This window comes from Schistocerca nitens, chromosome 2, assembly GCF_023898315.1.
Source record: "Schistocerca nitens isolate TAMUIC-IGC-003100 chromosome 2, iqSchNite1.1, whole genome shotgun sequence".
NCBI lineage: Eukaryota > Metazoa > Arthropoda > Insecta > Orthoptera > Acrididae > Schistocerca > Schistocerca nitens.
In genome coordinates this window covers 805075771-805096129 of record NC_064615.1, presented here as the reverse complement: position 1 = coordinate 805096129, position 20359 = coordinate 805075771, and the positions used below count along the sequence as shown (strand labels likewise).

Sequence of the window (20359 nt, the reverse complement as noted above, 5' to 3'; positions counted from 1 at the left end):
TATTTACCACTTAAACAGTGCAGAAATGCCACACTCTTGCGTCTATGTCATCACACTCTTACATCTGTGTCGTCACTCTTTCGCTTCACTTCTGTGTCACACTCTTACTTCTGTTCATAAACTAAAAATTAATTTCTGGTGTGTGAACTCAGCTGTTAAAGGACAGCATGTAGATATACTAAAATACAAATCTAGTTATGAACTGTAACTCAACGCATTCTGTCATAGACATACCTTGAACTCCTTGACGTTCTGGTTTGCAGTCAGTCATTGTTTACTATTAAACACACTATTTCATTTGGATGCGTACTTGGTGTCTTCAAGTGAGCTGTTGGCGACTGAATTGGCTACCCGCATTGGATAATTTTTCTGTGCTCTGTGTATTTTGTGCATGTGCAAGCTCAACCACGCTTCCAGTTGTCAGCATCTGCAGTAATGAAAGTGGCAACCTCAGCTGTCTGGTGGGTTGCCACAATGTCCGTTGGTGCGTTGTATCATCTACTGCTACTGCAACACTGTTCATTGATTCCATTATTAGTGTATCGTTGGTGATAACTGTGACTTAATGTACTATCAGATTTCATTTAAGTAAAACGTAGAGTAAGTGTAGTTAATTTGTGCAACTACAATATTTATATTGTTTCAGGTGAATCACAGGTTTCCTGATAGGATAATAATCTATCGGGATGGCATAGGTGATGGGCAGTTATCTGTGTGTCGAGATTATGAAGTGCCACAATTCATAAGTTGTTTTCCAAATATCAATCCATCTTACAGCCCAAAATTGACGTTTGTTGTCTGTCAGAAGAGGATAAATACTCGAATTTTTGCACAGGTACTAGTAATATTTTAAATATCAGTAATGAAGTATTGCAGCACTGTAATCCAAAGTCACATAGCTTATTACAAGTGTTTTCTATTACTTAAAGAATAATTTTAGTCCTGAAATATTTTCATATGTGGACTCACTGTGCATCTGCACTCTTACATCAAACAGCAAGATGCCCATGCATTGGAGCATGTCTTTATGTTTTGAGTATTTTTATCAGAGAATGAACCCAAAGGTGTCAATATTTGATACAAAATAGCGCTATGGTTGTCAATAAGTACACATTTCAAGTTCTTACAGAAAACTGTCTGTAACTTTTTCTTTACTTGTAGTTTGGTTGAGCGTAGACCATATCAGTTGTCCAATACTTTAGATTTTAAGATCAGATTAGTTGCAGGATGTTCTTTTACCTAACTCTTAATTCAAATTTAGATTTTTGCACTGTTTCTATATAAAATGTCTGACTATCTGCCTCGTGAATTTCAGATTCCACAGTTGTGCAAAATTAATGAATGTTTTTGGTGCAGGTAGTAATTCAAGAAAGGGTTTTCTCCACCTCTGGCCACAACATACAGTTAGGACTCAAGAAAATATTGAGAATGGCAGTTTGAGAAGTTCTTGGCAGTCAACTAATTACTGTCAACTGCTTCCTAGGTGTATTGGTCAGGGTCACTGGCTACTAATGCAGCGGCCCTGGTTTATGACGTGGGACCTGTTGTGTACTGCAGAATGATGCAGCAGCTGTCACCATAGGGAAACTGGACTGGAGCAGAAATGATTAGTGAGCACATAAATACAATAAACAGGACTTCTACTTAACTTGTCTTTCTCCAAACATTGGGAAGAAACAAACAGCAATAAAATCCAAGTATTACAAAAAGCAAACTAAAGTGCATCATGCAGATGAGGCTCCAACTATTAACGTAGGAGTGAACTGTCAAAAGCTGAATGAGGGCTGTCGACGACTGGGACTGAGATTGGCTGTGCAACTGCCGCCGAAGATCCTGTAGCAGCAGCAGAAGGCGTGGCTCAGCGGGCGCACGTCATTGAATCTGCTGGGTCCTTGTGTGACTGCTATTGGTGTCTTTTGGATATGTGCATTTTCATTGTCACCTGTGAGACGGCAGTGGGGCTGATATTGATCTATGATACCACAGTACCCCCTCAAGTGTTTGAAGCCAAATAGGCAACTGGCTATAAGTAGCCATTGAAATGTTTCAAATTGAAAAGTCTTTGCCGTGCTGGGATTCATACAACATTGGCTGATCAAACTTCGCACAACTAGATGTACATTTACATTTGTACTTCACACACCACACACACACACACACACACACACACACACACAAAATATCGACTGGGACAACTGTATTTTCTGTTGATGTGTAAACCAAACAATAACTTTTTCTTTTCAGTATCTGTTAAATCTTTTGACGAACTTCCCCAGCCAAAATGCAGTGTACAATCTCCATCTTATGAAGAAACTAAAATAAAATTGCAGATATAAAAATAAAATATGTCACTACTCAGTTGCTGCTGATCTGGTGTTGGACTGTTCCTGACATACACCTATGTCAAATATATCACTCTACTGTTATGTTACACATTCACCTAGGAAGATGAACAAACAAAACATGATAAAATGACACAGGAACATACATTAACATAAACCATAAGGCCCACTCACATTTGTTAAGTGTACACAACATAAATGAATCATAAACGTTTAACTTCTGATGTTAGACAGGGAACACAGAAAAGCATATACATTAGAGCACAGCATTTGTTTGTCGAAGCCAGTTGAGTGGTTGTCATTCCTTGTCAATTGTCATCCATGTGGTTCAGTCTCACTTGTTTCCACAAAGGCAATCAATCACTGATTGAGATTAAAGTTAATGGCCCCTTCAAGTGGCTAAAGAAACATGGCAGTTAGCTACATGATAATGCAGCTTGAGACGTAGAAGGAGAGCATCAAGCCTGCACACACTAAAGTTCTGCAAGCTGTGTGCATCTGCAAGAGTTCCACATTAATATGCAAGTCATGCAGTCAGCTGTGTCATCTTTGGCAACTTCTGCCCAGCTATACAAAGTTTATTCGCCTTCTCTCTTACACACTGTGGTAAGGTAAACACCACATAGATAAGCATGTGCTGTAATATTCATTTCTATAGCATGGCACAGTATATGATTAAATAGTGGAAGAGCTGATTGCCTGCCCAATGGTATAACAGAGGGGCACAAACATGAACACGAAATTAGTAGTCTGAGTTGTAATTTTCAAAGAATTTTTTAACAAATTAAAGTTTTTCTTCAGAAACATTGATATATCTAAATAACATGCACTTCAATTTGGTGCCGTTCTGAAGCTTTAAGCCAGAATCTTTATTCAGCTAGGAATCATATCTACAGAGGTTACTCTGTCGGTGTTGTATAAAGGCCCATTCTCAATACCTCATGGTCTCCTGTGTACATTTTATAAACCATCCTCTAGAGAAGTCAAGCACTGTGTCGTACCCCCACAAAAAAATCTGTACCCTTAAATGGAATACATCACCAACCCAGGCACCACAAAATGAGCATGCTCTGCTGTTGCATCACAAATCACTATATCATAAACAAACCAATTGTTTGTCAAACTTGTGTTCATGTAGGCAGTATATAAACTGCACACGTTAGATGCTATACCCTCACTGACCCATCCCCCCCCCCCCCCATGAAACTTTTGACTCGTTGTTTGGGTACTCTCATGTATTCATCTACTTGCTTAGGCCAATCCTGGTTATTAGTGTAGCATTACTCTTATGAGAGGTGGCATCATGACAGTTGATACACCACAGCACTGTGAGCCTCCTTTGTCATGTGAAACCATGAACATTACCATTACCCCTTTCATTTAGGGGACCCCTATCACCTTGGATACACCTATCATACCCGTCATTTGCATAGGTATTTTGATAAGCCATTGATCATCTCTCTCTTCCGGTGAGAATTCCAGGTTGTTTATCACAACAAGAAGGTAAGTATGCAGCCATTCTCCCCTACTGCTGAACCTCTGCAGGGGAGAAGCTATGACTGAAGTAGAAGAAAGTTTGAAGACTGGAATTAAAGTTCAGTGTGAAAGGATATCAGTGATACAATTCACTGATGACATTGCTATCCTCAGTGAAAGTGTGGGACAACTACAAATGTGATGAATGGAAATGAATGCAGACACAGGGCATCTCTGTGCGCTCTTATTTAAATTGCCACTGCTAGGGTGGGGAGCATGCCGCAAAGAATTGGAAGTCTCTCTTTGTGGAAACAGTGAGGCCACTGACCAACAATTACAGTATACATTAAAACAAAAAGTGCACGTAATTCAAGTATGTTTCCATAAGCATTACAGTACAAAACTTCTCATTGTATGCTAATTTTTGAAGCTTCTCGTGGTGGACTGTTTCCACAAATGAATCACTGTCATCATCCAAATCATCCTCTTTTTCTCTTAGACATTCCTCTAAAGGCTCTACAATCTGTTCCTAAGAAAGGACTACACATCAAGAACTAACCATTTCACGCCTACTAACTTGAATGTAATAACTGCGAAAAACTGTCGAACTAGGCTCTACATCAGATTGAAAAGCAAAATTCATAATGTGTGCCACTCACTGTTGAAATGGAAGGGGTTAATGAGCACACATTATAGGGAAAGACGGGGGGAACAGTAAGAATGGAAGACAAAGAACGAAATGCATAGATTAAAAAGGGTGTAAGGTAGGGGTAGTCTTTCGCGCCTGCTGTTCAATCTGTGTAGCAATAAAGCAATTATGGAAAGAAAAGAAAAGTTCAAGAGTGTGATTAAAATTAAAGGTGAAACGATACCAATGTTAAGATTCGCTGATGACATCGTTATTGTCTGTGAAGGTGAAGAAGAATTGCAGGACCTGTTGAATGGAATGAACAGTCTAATTTGTACAGAATATGGATTTAGAGTAAATGAAGAAAAAACAAAAGTAATGAGAAGTAGCAGAAATAAGAATGTGAGAAATTTATCATAATCAGTCATTATGAAGTAAATGAAGTTAAGGAATTCTGCTACCTACTTAGCAAAATAAACCATGACGAATGGAGCAAGGACAACATAAAATGCCGACAGCACTGAGAATGCACATTTGCAGCACCAGCACAGCATTGTATGGCAGTGACACGTTATGGTGGGAGAACTGGAACAGAAGAAAATAGAAGCATTTGAGATGTGGTGCTATAGGAGGATGTTTAAAAATTAGGGGACTGATAAGGTAAGAAATGAGGTGGTTCTCCACAGAATCAAAGAGGAAAGGAATATATGGAAAACACTAACAAGGAGGAGGTACAGGATGATAGGACATCTGTTAAGACATAAGGAATAGCTTCCATGGTATTAGAGGAAGCTGTAGATGATAACAATTGTAGAGGAAGACAGAGATTGGAATACATCCAGCAAATAATGGAGGATGTAGGTTACAAGTGCTACAAGATGAAAAGGCTGGTCAGAAGCCTCATAAAGAAACAGAAGTGAGATTATCAGCAAACTTAATGAAATTGTGATGAAGTACAGAAGATGAAGGAATTATGTTATATTGGGAACAAAATAATGCTTGACAAAGTCAAGCAAAGACCATACAAGAAGCAGACTAACACAAGTAAAGAGGGCATTCCTAGCTAATAGAAGTCTGCTGGTATCATCATAAACTTTGATCAAAAGAAAATATTTCGGAGACTCTATGTGGAGCTCTCTCTCTCTCTAGACCACGACTGTTTTATCTACTATCTCACTTGTTTGATTGTAGGTTATTTTAAAGCTCCCTTCGGTGTGAATTCATGTTTGGTTTCATCCATCATCCATTTGCTCCATTCCTCTCTCATGTTGTGAAATTTGTTGTTGTTGTTGTTGTTGTTGTTGTGGTCTTCAGTCCAGAGATTGGTTTGATGCAGCTCTCCATGCTACTCTATCCCGTGCAAGGTTCTTAATCTCCCAGTACCTACTTCAAACCAAAACCTTCTGAATCAGTTTAGTGTATTCATCTCTTGGTCTCCCTCTATGATTTTTACCCTTCATGCTGCCCTCCAATGCTAATTCAGTGATCCCTTGATGCCTCAGAACATGTCCTACCAACTGGTCCTTTCTTCTTGTCAAGTTGTGCCACAAACTCCTCTTCTCCCCAATTCGATTCAATACCTCCTCATTAGTTATGTGATCTACCCATCTAATCTTGAGCATTCTTCTGTAGCACCACATTTCGAAAGCTTCTATTCTCTTCTTGTCCAAACTATTTATCGTCCATGTTTCACTTCCATACATGGCTACACTCCATACAAATACTTTCATAAACGACTTCCTGACACTTAAATCTATACTCGCTGTTAACAAATTTCTCTTCTTCAGAAACGCTTTCCTTGCCATTGCCAGTCTGCATTTTATATGCTCTCTACTTCGACCATCATCAGTTATTTTGCTCCCCAAATAGCAAAACTCCTTTACTACTTTAAGTGTCTCATTTTCTAATCTAATTCCCTCAGCATCACCCGACTTAATTCGACTACATTCCGTTATCCTCGTTTTCCTTTTGTTGATGTTCATCTTATATCCTCCTTTCAAGACACTGTCCATTCCGTTGAACTGCTGTTCCAAGTCCTTTGCTGTCTCTGACAGAATTACAATGTCATCGGCGAACCTCAACATTTTTATTTCTTCTCCATGGATTTTAATACCTACTCCGAATTTTTCTTTTGTTTTCTTTACTGCTTGCTCAATATACAAATTGAATAACAACGGGGGGTAGGCTACAACCCTGTCTCAGTCCCTTCCCAACCACTGCTTCCCTTTCATGCCCCTCGACTCTTCGTAACTGCCATCTGGTTTCTGTACAAATTGTAAATAGCCTTTTGCTCCCTGTATTTTACCCCTGCCGCCTTCAGAATTTGAAAGTGAGTATTCCAGTCAACATTGTCAAAAGCTTTCTCTAAGTCTACAAATGCTAGATACGTAGATATGCCTTTCCTTAATCTATTTTCTAAGATAAGTTGTAGGGTCAGTATTGCCTCACGTGTTCCAACATTTCTACAGAATCCAAACTTATATTTCCCGAGTTCGACTTCTACCAGTTTTTCCATTTGTCTGTAAAGAATTTGTGTTAGTATTTTGCAGCCGTGGATTATTAAACTGATAGTTCGGTAATTTTCACATCTGTCAACACCTGATTTCTTTGGGATTGGAATTATTATATTCTTCTTGAAGTCTGAGGGTATTTTGCCTGTCTCATACATCTTGCTCACTAGATGGTAGAGTTTTGTTACGCCTGGCTCTCCCAAGGCTGTCAGTAGTTGTAATGGTATGTTGTCTACTCCCGGGGCCTTGTTTCGACTCAGGTCTTTCAGTGCTCTGTCAAACACTTCATGCAGTATCATATCTCCTATTTCATCTTCATCTACATTCTCTTCCATTCCTATAATATTTTCCTCAAGAACATCGCCCTTCTGTATACCCTCTATATACCCCTTCCACCTTTTTGCTTTCCCTTCTTTGCTTAGAACTAGGTTTCCATCTGAGCTCTTGATATTCACGCAGGTGGTCCTCTTTCGTCCAAAGGTCTCTTTAATTTTCCTGTAGGCAGTATCTATCTTACCCCTAGTGATATGTGCCTCTACATCCTTACATTTGTCCTCAAGCCATCCCTGCTTAGCCATTTTGCACTTCCTGTTGATCTCATTTTTTGAGACGTTTGTATTCCTTTTTGCCTGCTTCACTTACTGCGTTTTTATATTTTCTCCTTTCACCAATTAAATTCAATATCTCTTATGTTACCCAAAGATTTCTATTAGTCCTCATCTTTTTATCTACTTGATCTTCTGCTACCTTCACTATTTCGTCTCTCAAAGCTGCCCATTCTTCTCCTACTGTATTTCTTTCCCCCATTCTTGTCAGTCATTCCCTAATGCTCTCCCTGAAGCTCTGTACAACCTCTGGTTCTTTCAGTTTATCCAGGTCCCATCTTAAAAACCCACCTTTTTGCAGTTTCTGTTGTTTTAATCTGCAGTTCATAACCAATAGATTGTGGTCAGAGTCCACATCTGCCCCTGGAAATGTCTTACAATTTAAAACCTGGTTCCTGAATCTCTGTCTTACCATTATATAATCTGTCTGAGACATTCCAGTATCTCCAGGCTTCTTCCATGTATACAACCTTCTTTCATGATTCTTGAACCAAATGTTAGCTATGATTAAGTTATGCTCTGTGCAAAATTCTATCAGGTGGCTTCCTCTTTTATACCTTACTCCCATTCCATATTCACCTACTATGTTTCCTTCTCTTTGTTTTCCTACTATCGAGTTCCATTCACCCATGACTATTAAATTTTTGTCTCCCTTCACTATCTGAATAATTTCTTTTATCTCATCATACATTTCATCAATCTTTTCGTCATCTGCGGAGCTAGTTGGCATGTAAACTTGTACTACTGTGGTAGTCATGGGCTTCATATCTATCTTTGCCACAATAATGTGTTCACTATTGTGTTTGTATTAGCTTACCCACATTCCTATTTTCCTATTCATTATTAAATCTACTTCTGCATTACCCCTATTTGCTTTTGTATTTATAACCCTGTATTCATCTGACAAGAAGTCTTTTGTTCCTCCTGCCACCGAACTTCACTAATTCCCACTATATCTAACTTTAACCTATCCATTTCCCTTTTTAAACTTTCTAACCTACCTGCCCAATTAAGGGATCTGAAATTCCATGCTCCGATCCATAGAAGGCCAGTTTTCTTTCTCCTGATAATGACGTCCTCCTGAGTAGTCCCCGCCCGGTGATGCAAATGGGGGAATATTTTACCCAAGAGGACGCCATCATCATTTAACCATACAGTAAAGCTGCATGTTCTCGGGAAAAATTACGGCTGTAGTTTCCCCTTGCTTTCAGCCGTTTGCAGTACCGGCACAGCAAGGCCGTTTTGCTTGATGTTACAAGGCCAGATCAGTCAATCTTCCAGACTTTTGCCCCTGAAACTACCGAGAAGGCTGCTGCCCCTCTTCAGGAACCACACGTTTGTCTGGCCTCTCAACAGATACCCCTCCGTTGTGGTTGCACTTGCGGTATGGCTATCTGAATCGCTGAGGCACGTGAGCCTTCCCACCAACAGCAAGGTCCGTGGTGCATATACACTTTAAATGGTTTATTTATTGATACATCAAGAGGTTGCAATCGTTAAGTAAGTGGTCCTTGAATAAAAGCAAGCCCTGTATTTCCCTGTCTCAGTTTCTTTCACAGTATTCTGATCTAGCACAAGAAGAGACCTTTTCTTCAATGAAGCACCTTTCCTTCTCTCCCACACTCTATTAGTCTGTAATTTCATACCAGCCTCATTCATCCAACCCTTATCACGTACGTGAACACCACCGCCTGACTGTATTGCAGAAGATTTTGGCATTGTTTTGCGCTTGAAAATGATAATTGGATTAAATTTAGTACCATCAGCACAACATGAAAGAATAACATGTAGTGCATTTTTTCATGTCCACTTGTTTTTATAGTTACAGTTTTAGCACTTTTCATGGCAATAGTTCCCTTGCTTGGCATATCAAATATTCGCTATTTGGCCTAGTTCCACAGTGACTTTCTTTTGATGTTGAATAATAAAATGATGGGAAAATAAAATATTATTTTCATAATGTTGTGACATTTTCAGAGATACTTTGGTCTTGATTCGCATGCTAAGTTCATGATGCTTCATAAACCTGTAGCACCAACAACTCCACTCTTAAAGCTCATTAAGTTCGACTGTAGTGCTAGCTTATGAGCATGTATTTGAATATTTTTGTATTAATTCCAGTGCCATTTTGATAGTGTCCTAGAATCAATTTCAATACATCTTCTAGTTTTGGCCATTTTGCAGTCAGTCCTCTATTTGCACTTGTAGACATCCTCATTTTTTTCAGTTCTACTTTACTAGCCTGCCAGTCGTGAATGGTTTTTTCTGTTGTTGGAAGTGTGAAACACTGCTCAGCTGTCCTGTTTCCATGTTTGTCTGCTTGTGCTATTACTTTCAATTTATAGCCCACATCATGTGAATACCTTGCATTTTTTTCCATTATGAAACTAACTACTAACAAAATTGTTGCACTGTTACCAATAACATAAATCGCTTCAAATTCATGTTCACTGGAATCATAGACTGCAGTGATGTATCATAGGCTAGAAAGTGTTCTGGGTTTGCGATGGTGGTGAGGGAGGGCAAGCTTGTGAATCCCCACAACTCATGTTCGTCACATCAGTGCACTGCTGCTGCCAGTTGAATCCAGTGTTGACAGATAGAGATAGGTTTTCCAAGTTTCACTAGGCATCAAATATATCACCATTTTTAAGACTGGTGGGTATTTTAAATCAAACACTGGAATTATAATTAATTTCAATTATGAGACACACTTGAATTTTGGAGGCAATTTTTCAAAGAAATAAGTGTTTCTTATAGTCCAAAATCGATATTAAGTGAGATTGTGCGATAGGATGCATGTTAAGACGTTAAGGAATGAGTTCCATTGTACCAGAGCCTGCTTTGGAGGTCAAAAACTGTAGATAAAGATATATAGTGAAATGTATTGAAAAAATAATTTAGGATGTTTGGTACTCTTAAGATGAAGACACAAGAAAGGGAGTAATGCCTTGTCTCACCAAATTAGTCGGAAGATTGATGATGATTCTAACAAAGAAATAGGCTCACTGCTCAGTTGAGTCAGGAGCCTATTCTGTAGTATATTACTCTATAGCAGTTCTGTGGAGTAACCCATGTAGCAAATCCTAGCTGCCCATGATTTTAGATAAAGTCTCTTTGTTAGTCAGATGCCAGAGTCTTAAGAGGAAATGAGTAGTCATCTTGCTGTAATTCCTTAGACCATACCCAGTCTGCTGATTTGAAGGTGCCCTCTTTAAAAATGCATAGGTGGCAAAATATCTAAGATAAGTAGCGGGGAATTCTCTAAGAGCTGATGACTGCTCAAACCTCATTTTAGTGTCGAATGAGTGCAGTACTGAACCTGGTTGGGTAGGGCTGGTGTAACTCATTGGTCTACATTACTAGTAAACAGAGTCCTCATTTCTGCGTGCTGTAGTAAGCTTTTCCATTCATTGAAATTTGTAACATTTATTGCTGTCTGAATGTTTGCTGTCATGGTACTTGTAAACAGATAGGAAGCTGTTTCCATTGTTGTCCAGTAGTCCAGATCAGTCTGAAAATGCCATTCTAATTCTATCGAAAAGTAATGTTACATGGAAATTATCTCTTGCAGTTGAACTGTATGGGTAAAAAAAAGTGTTGATACTGATATCACTTATAGAGAACAGTAATACAATGAGCATAGTTCCTGTTTCACCAGTTTTTTGTATAAGTCGTCCATTGTTTTTAAAGTGTGTATTTCTCACTTACCTGTATAATTATGTTGTATTTACTTAACATTTTGTGGTGTTCAGTTTGTGTTAATGGTGCCTTCTTTTATCGTAACAGACAAATGGTTCATTGGACAATCCACCTCCTGGAACAGTGATGGACAACACTATCACTCGACGTGACTGGTCTGACTTCTTCCTAGTTTCTCAAAATGTGAGACAGGTGAGACAACACTTAAACTGTTGGAGTCCAGCTAATTAAATGGTTGAGACAGAGTCAACATACAGATACACTAAACAAGGGGTTCAGTTCAGCATATTTTAGTTTAGTTCAGCATATTTTACTCTGACAACAAGTTTTCTTTATTTTAGAATTACTTCAATCATTGGAACTATTTAAATTTTTCATAAATCATCTACCCATGAGGTTATTAGAAACAAATACTAAGAATCTGTTTAAAGTAAAGAACTGTATGGTTTGAAGAGACCTAAGTAGAGCCTCACAATGTTTTTACGCTTACGCTTTAAAGTTTTTACTATATCCCCCCCCCCCCCCCCCCCCCCCCCCCGACACACACACCGAAGTAAAAGAAATTAATCTATGGTTATTTTAATTAATCTCAGTAGAAGTGACAATACAAAATATTTCTCATCGTATCGTTCTTAAACAATGGCAGTGGAATGAATGAACATCCTATATTTTCATTAACATTACAAATTTTCAGAAGAGCGTGATGATCATAATTCTGATTCCTAATTTGATGTTTTAACGAATGTAATTGATTTTTAAAAATTTAATTGTATAGATAAAAAAAAATTATATTCATCAAACCGCAGCGAGAGAAAACGCACACAAAATTTAAGGAAATGGGCAAGCTTTCAGAGTGAGTGGCTCCTCCTCCTTGCAGAAGGGTTTAAGGGGAAGGAAGTAGATGAAGGAAAAGACCTGGGAAGGTTTATAAAACGGAGAGAATAGCAGTAAAGTCACTCAGAACCCTGGGTGAGGGGAGACTTACCAGATGGAATGTAAAGGAAAGTATCATCCTGTCCACTAAGCCTCCTGACCCAGCATTCTGGGCAACTGTTGCATAACTCTGCTGATTTCCTAAACCTTGCCAGTCCTTTTCCTTCATCCTCTTCCTTCCCTTTCAACACCCCCGCCAGGAGGAGGAGAAGCCACTGGCTCCAAAAGCTTGCACATGTCCTCATTTTTACATATTTTCTCCTGTTGATGCTTGGTTAGTAAATAGATTGTTCAAAAATTAAAAAAAAAAAATGAAAAAGGTGTTTCATTGCTTCATGCAAATTTGAGTGTCTCACATCCAGTCACATTGGATCCTCCTACTTGTGGTATGGTTTGAAACAGTTTTTGCACAAAACATTTTAACACATGGTAAACAAGTTCTCTGAGTTCCCTTCTTTCACTTAGCACCTCCTGCACACCACCTTGTTTCATCTTCAGAAGAAAATTAAAAATGGCTGTGGAGGCCCTCTCTTCTTGTCAATTAGGTGATAAATTGGATTCGAGAAGAAAAATCCTATTATTTGTGTTGCAGGTTGCATTGTTCATTGTAAAGCTGCACGATAAGTAGCAATATATAGGAAACTGGGCTATTGTTACATATTTAGGTAACTATTTTCTTTGAAAACATGCTGATGTATTCCTGTAAATATTAAACAGCAACTATTTAGTGTATCTGAGGAAGCAGCAGCTTTTTTCCAGAGTAACAACGTCCTGCTAATTTACTGGCTTACATTTCGCAAACAGAAGTGCACAAGGTATCAAGAAGTATTGTGATTGTTTTGTTGTTAATGAAGCATACGAATTTTTTTGCAATATATACTTCTTCCACATAAATTCTGTTTCACAAAGGTTGTTTAGCACAGTTTTTGTTAAATGGAATCAAAGACTTTCTCAGAGTCTTTGAATGTCACAGTGTTAATTCATGCTTGGTACTTCATTCTATAATTTTGCTCACAACTAGTAAATAGTCCATTGAGCTACACCTACCTCTAAAACCAATTTGTTCATATTCTTCCAAAAAAAACAAATGCTTTTTATTATTACGGTTTTAATGGATTACGGTTTTAATGGATAGCTTGTACATTACAGAGAGAATAATGATGAGCCAGTACTTTTTCTTCCTTCGTCTCGAAGTGGAACATATTACACATTGTTCCATTGTGGGAACTGTTTTTAGTAGAGATGCTGAAAATAATTTTGTTAGTTTCTCTTTGCATTACTTTGCTACCAGTCTTAACTATTCTTATTGAAAAACCTTCTTGCATACCTTTCTGTTCATTCAATGAATGTTGTTACACTCCACATCTGACATTACTTTGGGATTGTAATTATTTTCATTAGTAACTGAGTGTGTTTGTGATTTACTTCTTGAACCATAACAATATTTTTAGAAATAGTCCATTGATTTTACAATTTTCTTTCTGTTACTAGTTAGTGTTCTGTCTGTGATCTTGACTGATGGAATGTGACAGTTGCACAACGAAAGTTTATTTTTATTACGTATACTTGCTGCTATTTAGTTTTTTCTTCTATCAGATTTTTGTTGTCTCTTCTCCACATCTTCTCAGAGACTTTTTAAATAGTTTTGGTAGTTCAGCACATTTTGTCAAACTACTCATAATGTTTAAGCTTTATGTGTATCCAGGACTCAACACTGAAATGGAAAGTAGGGGGAAACCAGTAAATAAAGTATGTTTGTAATACTTAAGCTGGACTTACTAATTTGTGATTAATTAAATCAGCTGGTGCTGCTCCTTATTTCCTTAAGAAAGGCTGTACTAATAGCTCTGCAAATTAACTGTTGAATATATAAAACCTTAGCCTGCTGCATATAAGACTAATGGTTTTGAATGTGCTGGGCTTTATCATTCAAAGTTTGGTCCAGGATTAAAGTAAATACCTGCAATACCACCCATTTTGCACAATGTTGACAAGTCTTGCAACTTTCCTCTACATTCCCCAGTTGCTCCTCATTGTTTGGGGGGAGTGGAGAGAAGGAGTAATTTACAAAGAAAACATTAAATTATTCCATTTTTTCTAATAATTTTATATTTGTTAGTGATCAGAACTATTTATTTCTTAGCAGTGTACTTATTTTAAATTTTCTGTTGTTCTATGCTGTTATTTACAATTATTAACAATTGTTAACAGGGAACAGTTTCACCAACACATTACGTTGTCATCTATGACACAAGCAGCATGCAGGCTGACCACGTCCAGCGTATGACCTACAAGATGTGCCACCTATATTATAACTGGCCTGGCACTGTACGAGTACCAGCCCCTTGTCAAGTATGGTTAATTGTAATTTCCATAATTTTATTTCTTCTTAGTGGGCATCACTATAAAGGTGACCTTTTCATCACTTAGTGTGTAATATTACTTAGTGGTTACGTGATATGACCTTTGTAGCTGATATCACTAGCTAAACAACATTGCATACTTGTCCTTGGGTTCCAAGTCAATGTGCTTGCCTATCATTTTTCATTCGCTATATTTAAAAAACATATTAACCTATCATTCACCCCTCTTACACACACACACACACACACACACACATACGCGCGCCACAAGAGCTCGTGACAGTAAACACACACACACACACACACACACACACACACACACACACACACGTACGTACGTACGTACGCGCGCCACAAGAGCTCGTGACTTACTGTCAGAACTATGGCACTGCCTTTGAGTTGTGAGAAGCAATGACGAATGCCACATATGCTGTGGAATGAGTTTGTTTCAATGCACCCACCACCGACCGACTTTTGAAGAGGGATATTGTAAATAGACCTTTTAAGAAGTCAGTGCAAACCTTAAACTAACAACCAGAACATGCAAAAATGTTAATTAGTTGTCTGCTGAAAATTTAATTCAATGATAAATTGAAATCTGATTGGTAGTTTACAATAACAGAATTGAGCATACCCATCTACAGCTCCTCATCATATTCTTATTAAACTAGTACATAAGCAAATCCCTGAAGTACAGAAACAGTTGCGTACATGTACAGTTCAATATTAGAACGGAAAGATTACATTAACATCATTGGTTTGTGGAATCTCCATTTCCATAGCAGTCCATCTCCTTCATTTCAGCACAAGAGTCTCTCGACTCTTACAGGTCTGCGTGGCACTTGATGGCTATCCCATATTCACACTTAACAAGCACCTTTAAGTTCTTGGCTTCCATCTGTCATCTTTCCACTCATGAATTCATGTGCAACAGAAAATTAAGTGCCACCAGGCATTAGAGATTGAACCTCACTCAGGTTCCCCTAGCACAAACTGCACCTTACAGTCTTGCCCTCATCTAAAATTCACTTATCAAGTACATAAAATGTGGTAATACTTTCACAAATTCAGTCCTCTCAAATGCAAAGCAACATAAATCACTTTAAAACCTTTTTTTCATCCCAAGCTTAGTAATGATTCTCACAATTGGCTCAAAATAAATGTTATTATTATTATTATTATTATTATTATATCTAAAAACAAAGATGATGTGACTTAACAAACGAAAGCGCTGCCAGGTTGATACACACAAACATACACACAAAATTCTAGCTTTCGCAACCAATGGTTGCTTCATCAGGAAAGAGGGAAGGAGAGGGAAAGATGAAAGGATGTGGGTTTTAAGGGAGAGGATAAGGAGTCATTCCAATCCCGGGAGCGGAAAGACTTACCTTAGGCGGAAAAAGGGACAGGTATACACTCGCGCGCGCGCGCACACACACACAGACACAGACACACACACACACACAGACACAGACACACACACACACACACACACACACACACACACACAAGCAGACATATTTAAAGACAAAGAGTTTGGGCAGAGATGTCAGTCGAGGCGGAAGTACAGAGGCAAAGATGTTGCTGAATGACAGGTGAGGTGGCAAGTTGAAATTAGCGGAGGTTGAGGCCTGGTGGGTAATGAGAAGAGAGGATATACTGAAGGGCAAGTTCCCATCTCCGGAGTTCTGACAGGTTGGTGTTAGTGGGAAGTATCCAGATAACCCGGATGGTGTAACACTGTGCCAAGATGTGCTGGCCGTGCACCAAGGCATGTTTAGCCACAGGGTGATCCTCATTACCAACAAACACTGTCTGCCTGTGTCCATTCATGCGAATGGATAGTGTTTTGCTGGTCATTCCCACATAGAAAGCTTCACAGTGTAGGCAGGTCAGGTGGTAAATCACGTGGGTGCTTTCACACGTGGTTTTGTCTTTGATCGTGTAAACCTTCCGGGTTACAGGACTGGAGTGGGTGGTGGTGGGAGGGTGCATGGGACAGGTTTTACACCGGGGGCGGTTACAAGGGTAGGAGCCAGAGGGTAGGGAAGGTGGTTTGGGGATTTCATAGGGATGAACTAAGAGGTTACGAAGGTTAGGTGGACGGCGGAAAGACACTCTTGGTGGAGTGGGGAGGATTTCATGAAGGATGGATCTCATTTCAGGGCAGGATGTGAGGAAGTTGTATCCCTGCTGGAGAGCCACATTCAGAGTCTGGTCCAGTCCCGGAAAGTATCCTGTCACAAGTGGGGCACTTTTGGGGTTCTTCTGTGGGAGGTTCTGGGTTTGAGGGGATGAGGAAGTGGCTCTGGTAATTTGCTTCTGTACCAGGTCGGGAGGGTAGTTGCGGGATGCAAAAGCTGTTTTCAGGTTGTTGGTGTAATGGTTCAGGGATACTGGACTGGAGCAGATTCGTTTGCCACGAAGACCTAGGCTGTAGGGAAGGGACCGTTTGATGTAGAATGGGTGGCAGCTGTCATAATGGAGTTACTGTTGCTTGTTGGTGGGTTTGATGTGGACGGACGTGTGAAGCTGGCCATTGGACAGATGGAGGTCAACGTCAAGGAAAGTGGCGTGGGATTTGGAGTAGGACCAGGTGAACCTGATGGAACCAAAGGAGTTGAGGTTGGAGAGGAAATTCTGGAGTTCTTCTTCACTGTGAGTCCAGATCATGAAGATGTCATCAATAAACTTTGGGTTGGCAGGCCTGGGTAACCAAGAAGGCTTCCTCTAAGCGACCCATAAATAGGTTGGCGTATGAGGGGGCCATCCTGGTACCCATGGCTGTTCCCTTTAATTGTTGGTATGTCTGGCCTTCGAAAGTGAAGAAGTTGTGGGTCAGGATGAAGCTGGCTAAGGTAATGAGGAAAGAGGTTTTAGGTAGGGTGGCAGGTGATCGGCGTGAAAGGAAGTGCTCCATCGCAGCGAGGCCCTGGACGTGCGGAATATTTGTGTATAAGGAAGTGGCATCAATGGTTACAAGGCTGGTTTCCGGGGGGTAACAAATTGGGTAAGGATTCCAGGCGTTCGAGAAAGTGGTTGGTGTCTTTGATGAAGGATGGGAGACTGCATGTAATGGGTTGAAGGTGTTGATCTACGTAGGCAGAGATACATTATGTGGGGGCTTGGTAACCAGCTACAATGGGGCGGCCGGGATGATTGGGTTTGTGAATATTAGGAAGAAGGTAAAAGGTAGGGGTGTGGCGTGTCAGTAGGGTCAGGAGGTTGATGGAGTCAGGTGAAAGGTTTTGTAGGAGGCCTAAGGTTCTGAGGATTCCTTGAAGCTCCTCCTGGACATCAGGAATGGGATTACCTTGGCAAACTTTGTATGTGGTGTTGTCTGAAAGCTGACGCAGTCCCTCAGCCACACACTCCCGACGATCAAGTACCACGGTCGTGGAACCCTTGTCCGCCGGAAGAATGACGATGGATCGGTCAGCCTTCAGATCACGGATAGCCTGGGCTTCAGCAGTGGTGATGTTGGGAGTAGGATTAAGGTTTTTTAAGAAGGATTGAGAGGCAAGGCTGGAAGTCATAAATTGCTGGAAGGTTTGGAGAGGGTGATTTTGAGGAAGAGGAGGTGGGTCCCGCTGTGACGGAGGACGGAACTGTTATTATTATTATTATTATTATTATTATTATTATAGATATTGCATTATCCACTTCATATGAACTTCTCTCTTAAGTACAAAGTCATGGCAAATAAAATATATGAATACAGAGTGATCCACATATTTGTATATATTCTATACACAGTGTGTTCCAATTCTGTTAGGCCTGCTTGTGAGAAATTCCAAACTGCAATGCTTTCTTGTGGTAAGTTGTCTAGCATTGCTGCAGCAGGCATTCTGGCCGCGACTGTGGCAGTACCTGCCGGACACTCATCGGAAAAAGCTGGTAGAGCAGTGACCCACATAAAGTTTTTTGAGTCCTCCATCATTTGTGGTCAAGAATTCATCGCATTCCACCTGAATACCAAGAAGTAGGGTCCTTGTTGCTCCTCCACACCACCACCCCAGCCCCCAAAGTGAAGATCATGCACAAGTGTTTGGCCAGCAGATGGATCACAGTCCTGGATCATCTGCTATATTCACTGGATTTGCTCCCAGCTGACTTCTGCTACTTCCTCAACTCAAAATGAAGTTGGTAATGAGACAAAACCGTTATAACACATTTAAGGACATCCAAGAAAATTGTACTGCAGTACTAAATGCAATTCCAAAAAAGAATACAGTGACTGTTTCAAAACACTTTCAAATCAATTTCAATTGTTTATTAATTCAGGGGCAGATTATTTTGAATAAGTACAGTGATTCTGTGAATATCATCCATGACTTGGTTGCCTTAGCCACAATCCTAACAGAACTGGGACACACAGTGAAAGCAAAACTTAAATAAGAGCCATTATTGTATAATTCCAAACTACAGGTATGCACTTTTTGTGTTGCCGTCTTTGTTTACAGATCACTTTCAAGTTACTTCCATCAGTGGGTATGCAATCCTGTTAATACAATACTAGCTACAACCATTAGTTTTGTTACTAAGTGCCGGCCGCGGTGGTCTAGCGGTTCTAGGCGCTCAGTCTGGAACCGCGCGACTGCTACGGACGCAGGTTCGAATCCTGCCTAGGGCATGGATGTGTGTGGTGTCCTTAGGTTAGGTAGGTTTAAGTAGTTGTAAGTTCTAGGGGAGTGATGACCACAGATGTTAAGTCCCATAGTGCTCAGAGCCATTTGAACCATTTGTTACTAAGCTGCTCCACACTCACCATTAGGCAGATTTTTCACAAAAGCTCCTCTTATGTTTCCCCCATCAAAGGAAACTTTACATCTATCTATAGACTCGTATCCAACCTTTTAATATTCGGTTAATGGCAATTTTCCCTTAATAACTTACTCCTAAACAGCAATTACACTTGTTGTTGTTGTTGTTGTTGTTGTTGTTGTTGTGGTCTTCAGTCCTGAGACTGGTTTGATGCAGCTCTCCATGCTACTCTATCCTGTGCAAGCTTAATGATCTTCCAGTACCTACTGCAGCCTACATCCTTCTGAATCTGCTTAGTGTATTCATCTCTTGGTCTCCCTCTACGATTTTTACCCTCCACGCTACCCTCCAATGCTAAATTTGTGATCCCTTGATGCCTCAGAACATGTCCTAGTAACCGATCCCTTCTTCTAGTCAAGTTGTGCCACAAACTCCTCTTCTCCCCAATTCTATTCAATACTTCCTCATTAGTTATGTGATCTACCCATCTAATCTTCAGCATACTTCTGTAGCACCACATTTCGAAAGCTTCTATTCTCTTCTTGTCTAAAGTATTTATCGTCCACGTTTCACTTCCATACATGGCTACACTCCATACAAATACTTTCAGAAACGACTTCCTGGCATTTAAATCTATACACGATGTTAACAAATTTTTCTTCTTCAGAAATGCTTTCCTTGCCATTGCCAGTCTACATTTTATATCCTCTCTACTTCGACCATCGCCAGTTATTTTGCTCCCCAAATAGCAAAACTCCTTTACTACTTTAAGTGTCTCATTTCCTAATCTAATACCCTCAACATCACCCGACTTAATTCGACTACATTCCATTATCCTCATTTTGCTTTTGTTGATGTTCATCTTATATCCTCCTTTCAAGACACTGTCCATTCCGTTCAGCTGCTCTTCCATGTCCTTTGCTGTCTCTGACAGAATTACAATGTCATCGGCGAACCTCAAAGTTTTTATTTCTTCTCCATGGATTGTAATACCTACTCCAAACTTTTCTTTTGTTTCTTTTATTGCTTGCTC

At 39.7% G+C, this 20359-nt stretch overlaps 1 protein-coding gene across 1 annotated transcript in view; it reads left to right on the top strand.

Moving 5' to 3' along the window:
- Nucleotides 1-20359, top strand: part of LOC126237063 (piwi-like protein Ago3) — a 214726-nt gene that overhangs the window by 176237 nt on the left and 18130 nt on the right. The window contains exons 15-17 of the mRNA XM_049946849.1: nt 647-835; nt 11351-11455; nt 14408-14548. Of these exons, the coding sequence (XP_049802806.1) occupies nt 647-835; nt 11351-11455; nt 14408-14548 (435 nt within the window). The remainder of the gene's footprint in view (nt 1-646; nt 836-11350; nt 11456-14407; nt 14549-20359) is intronic.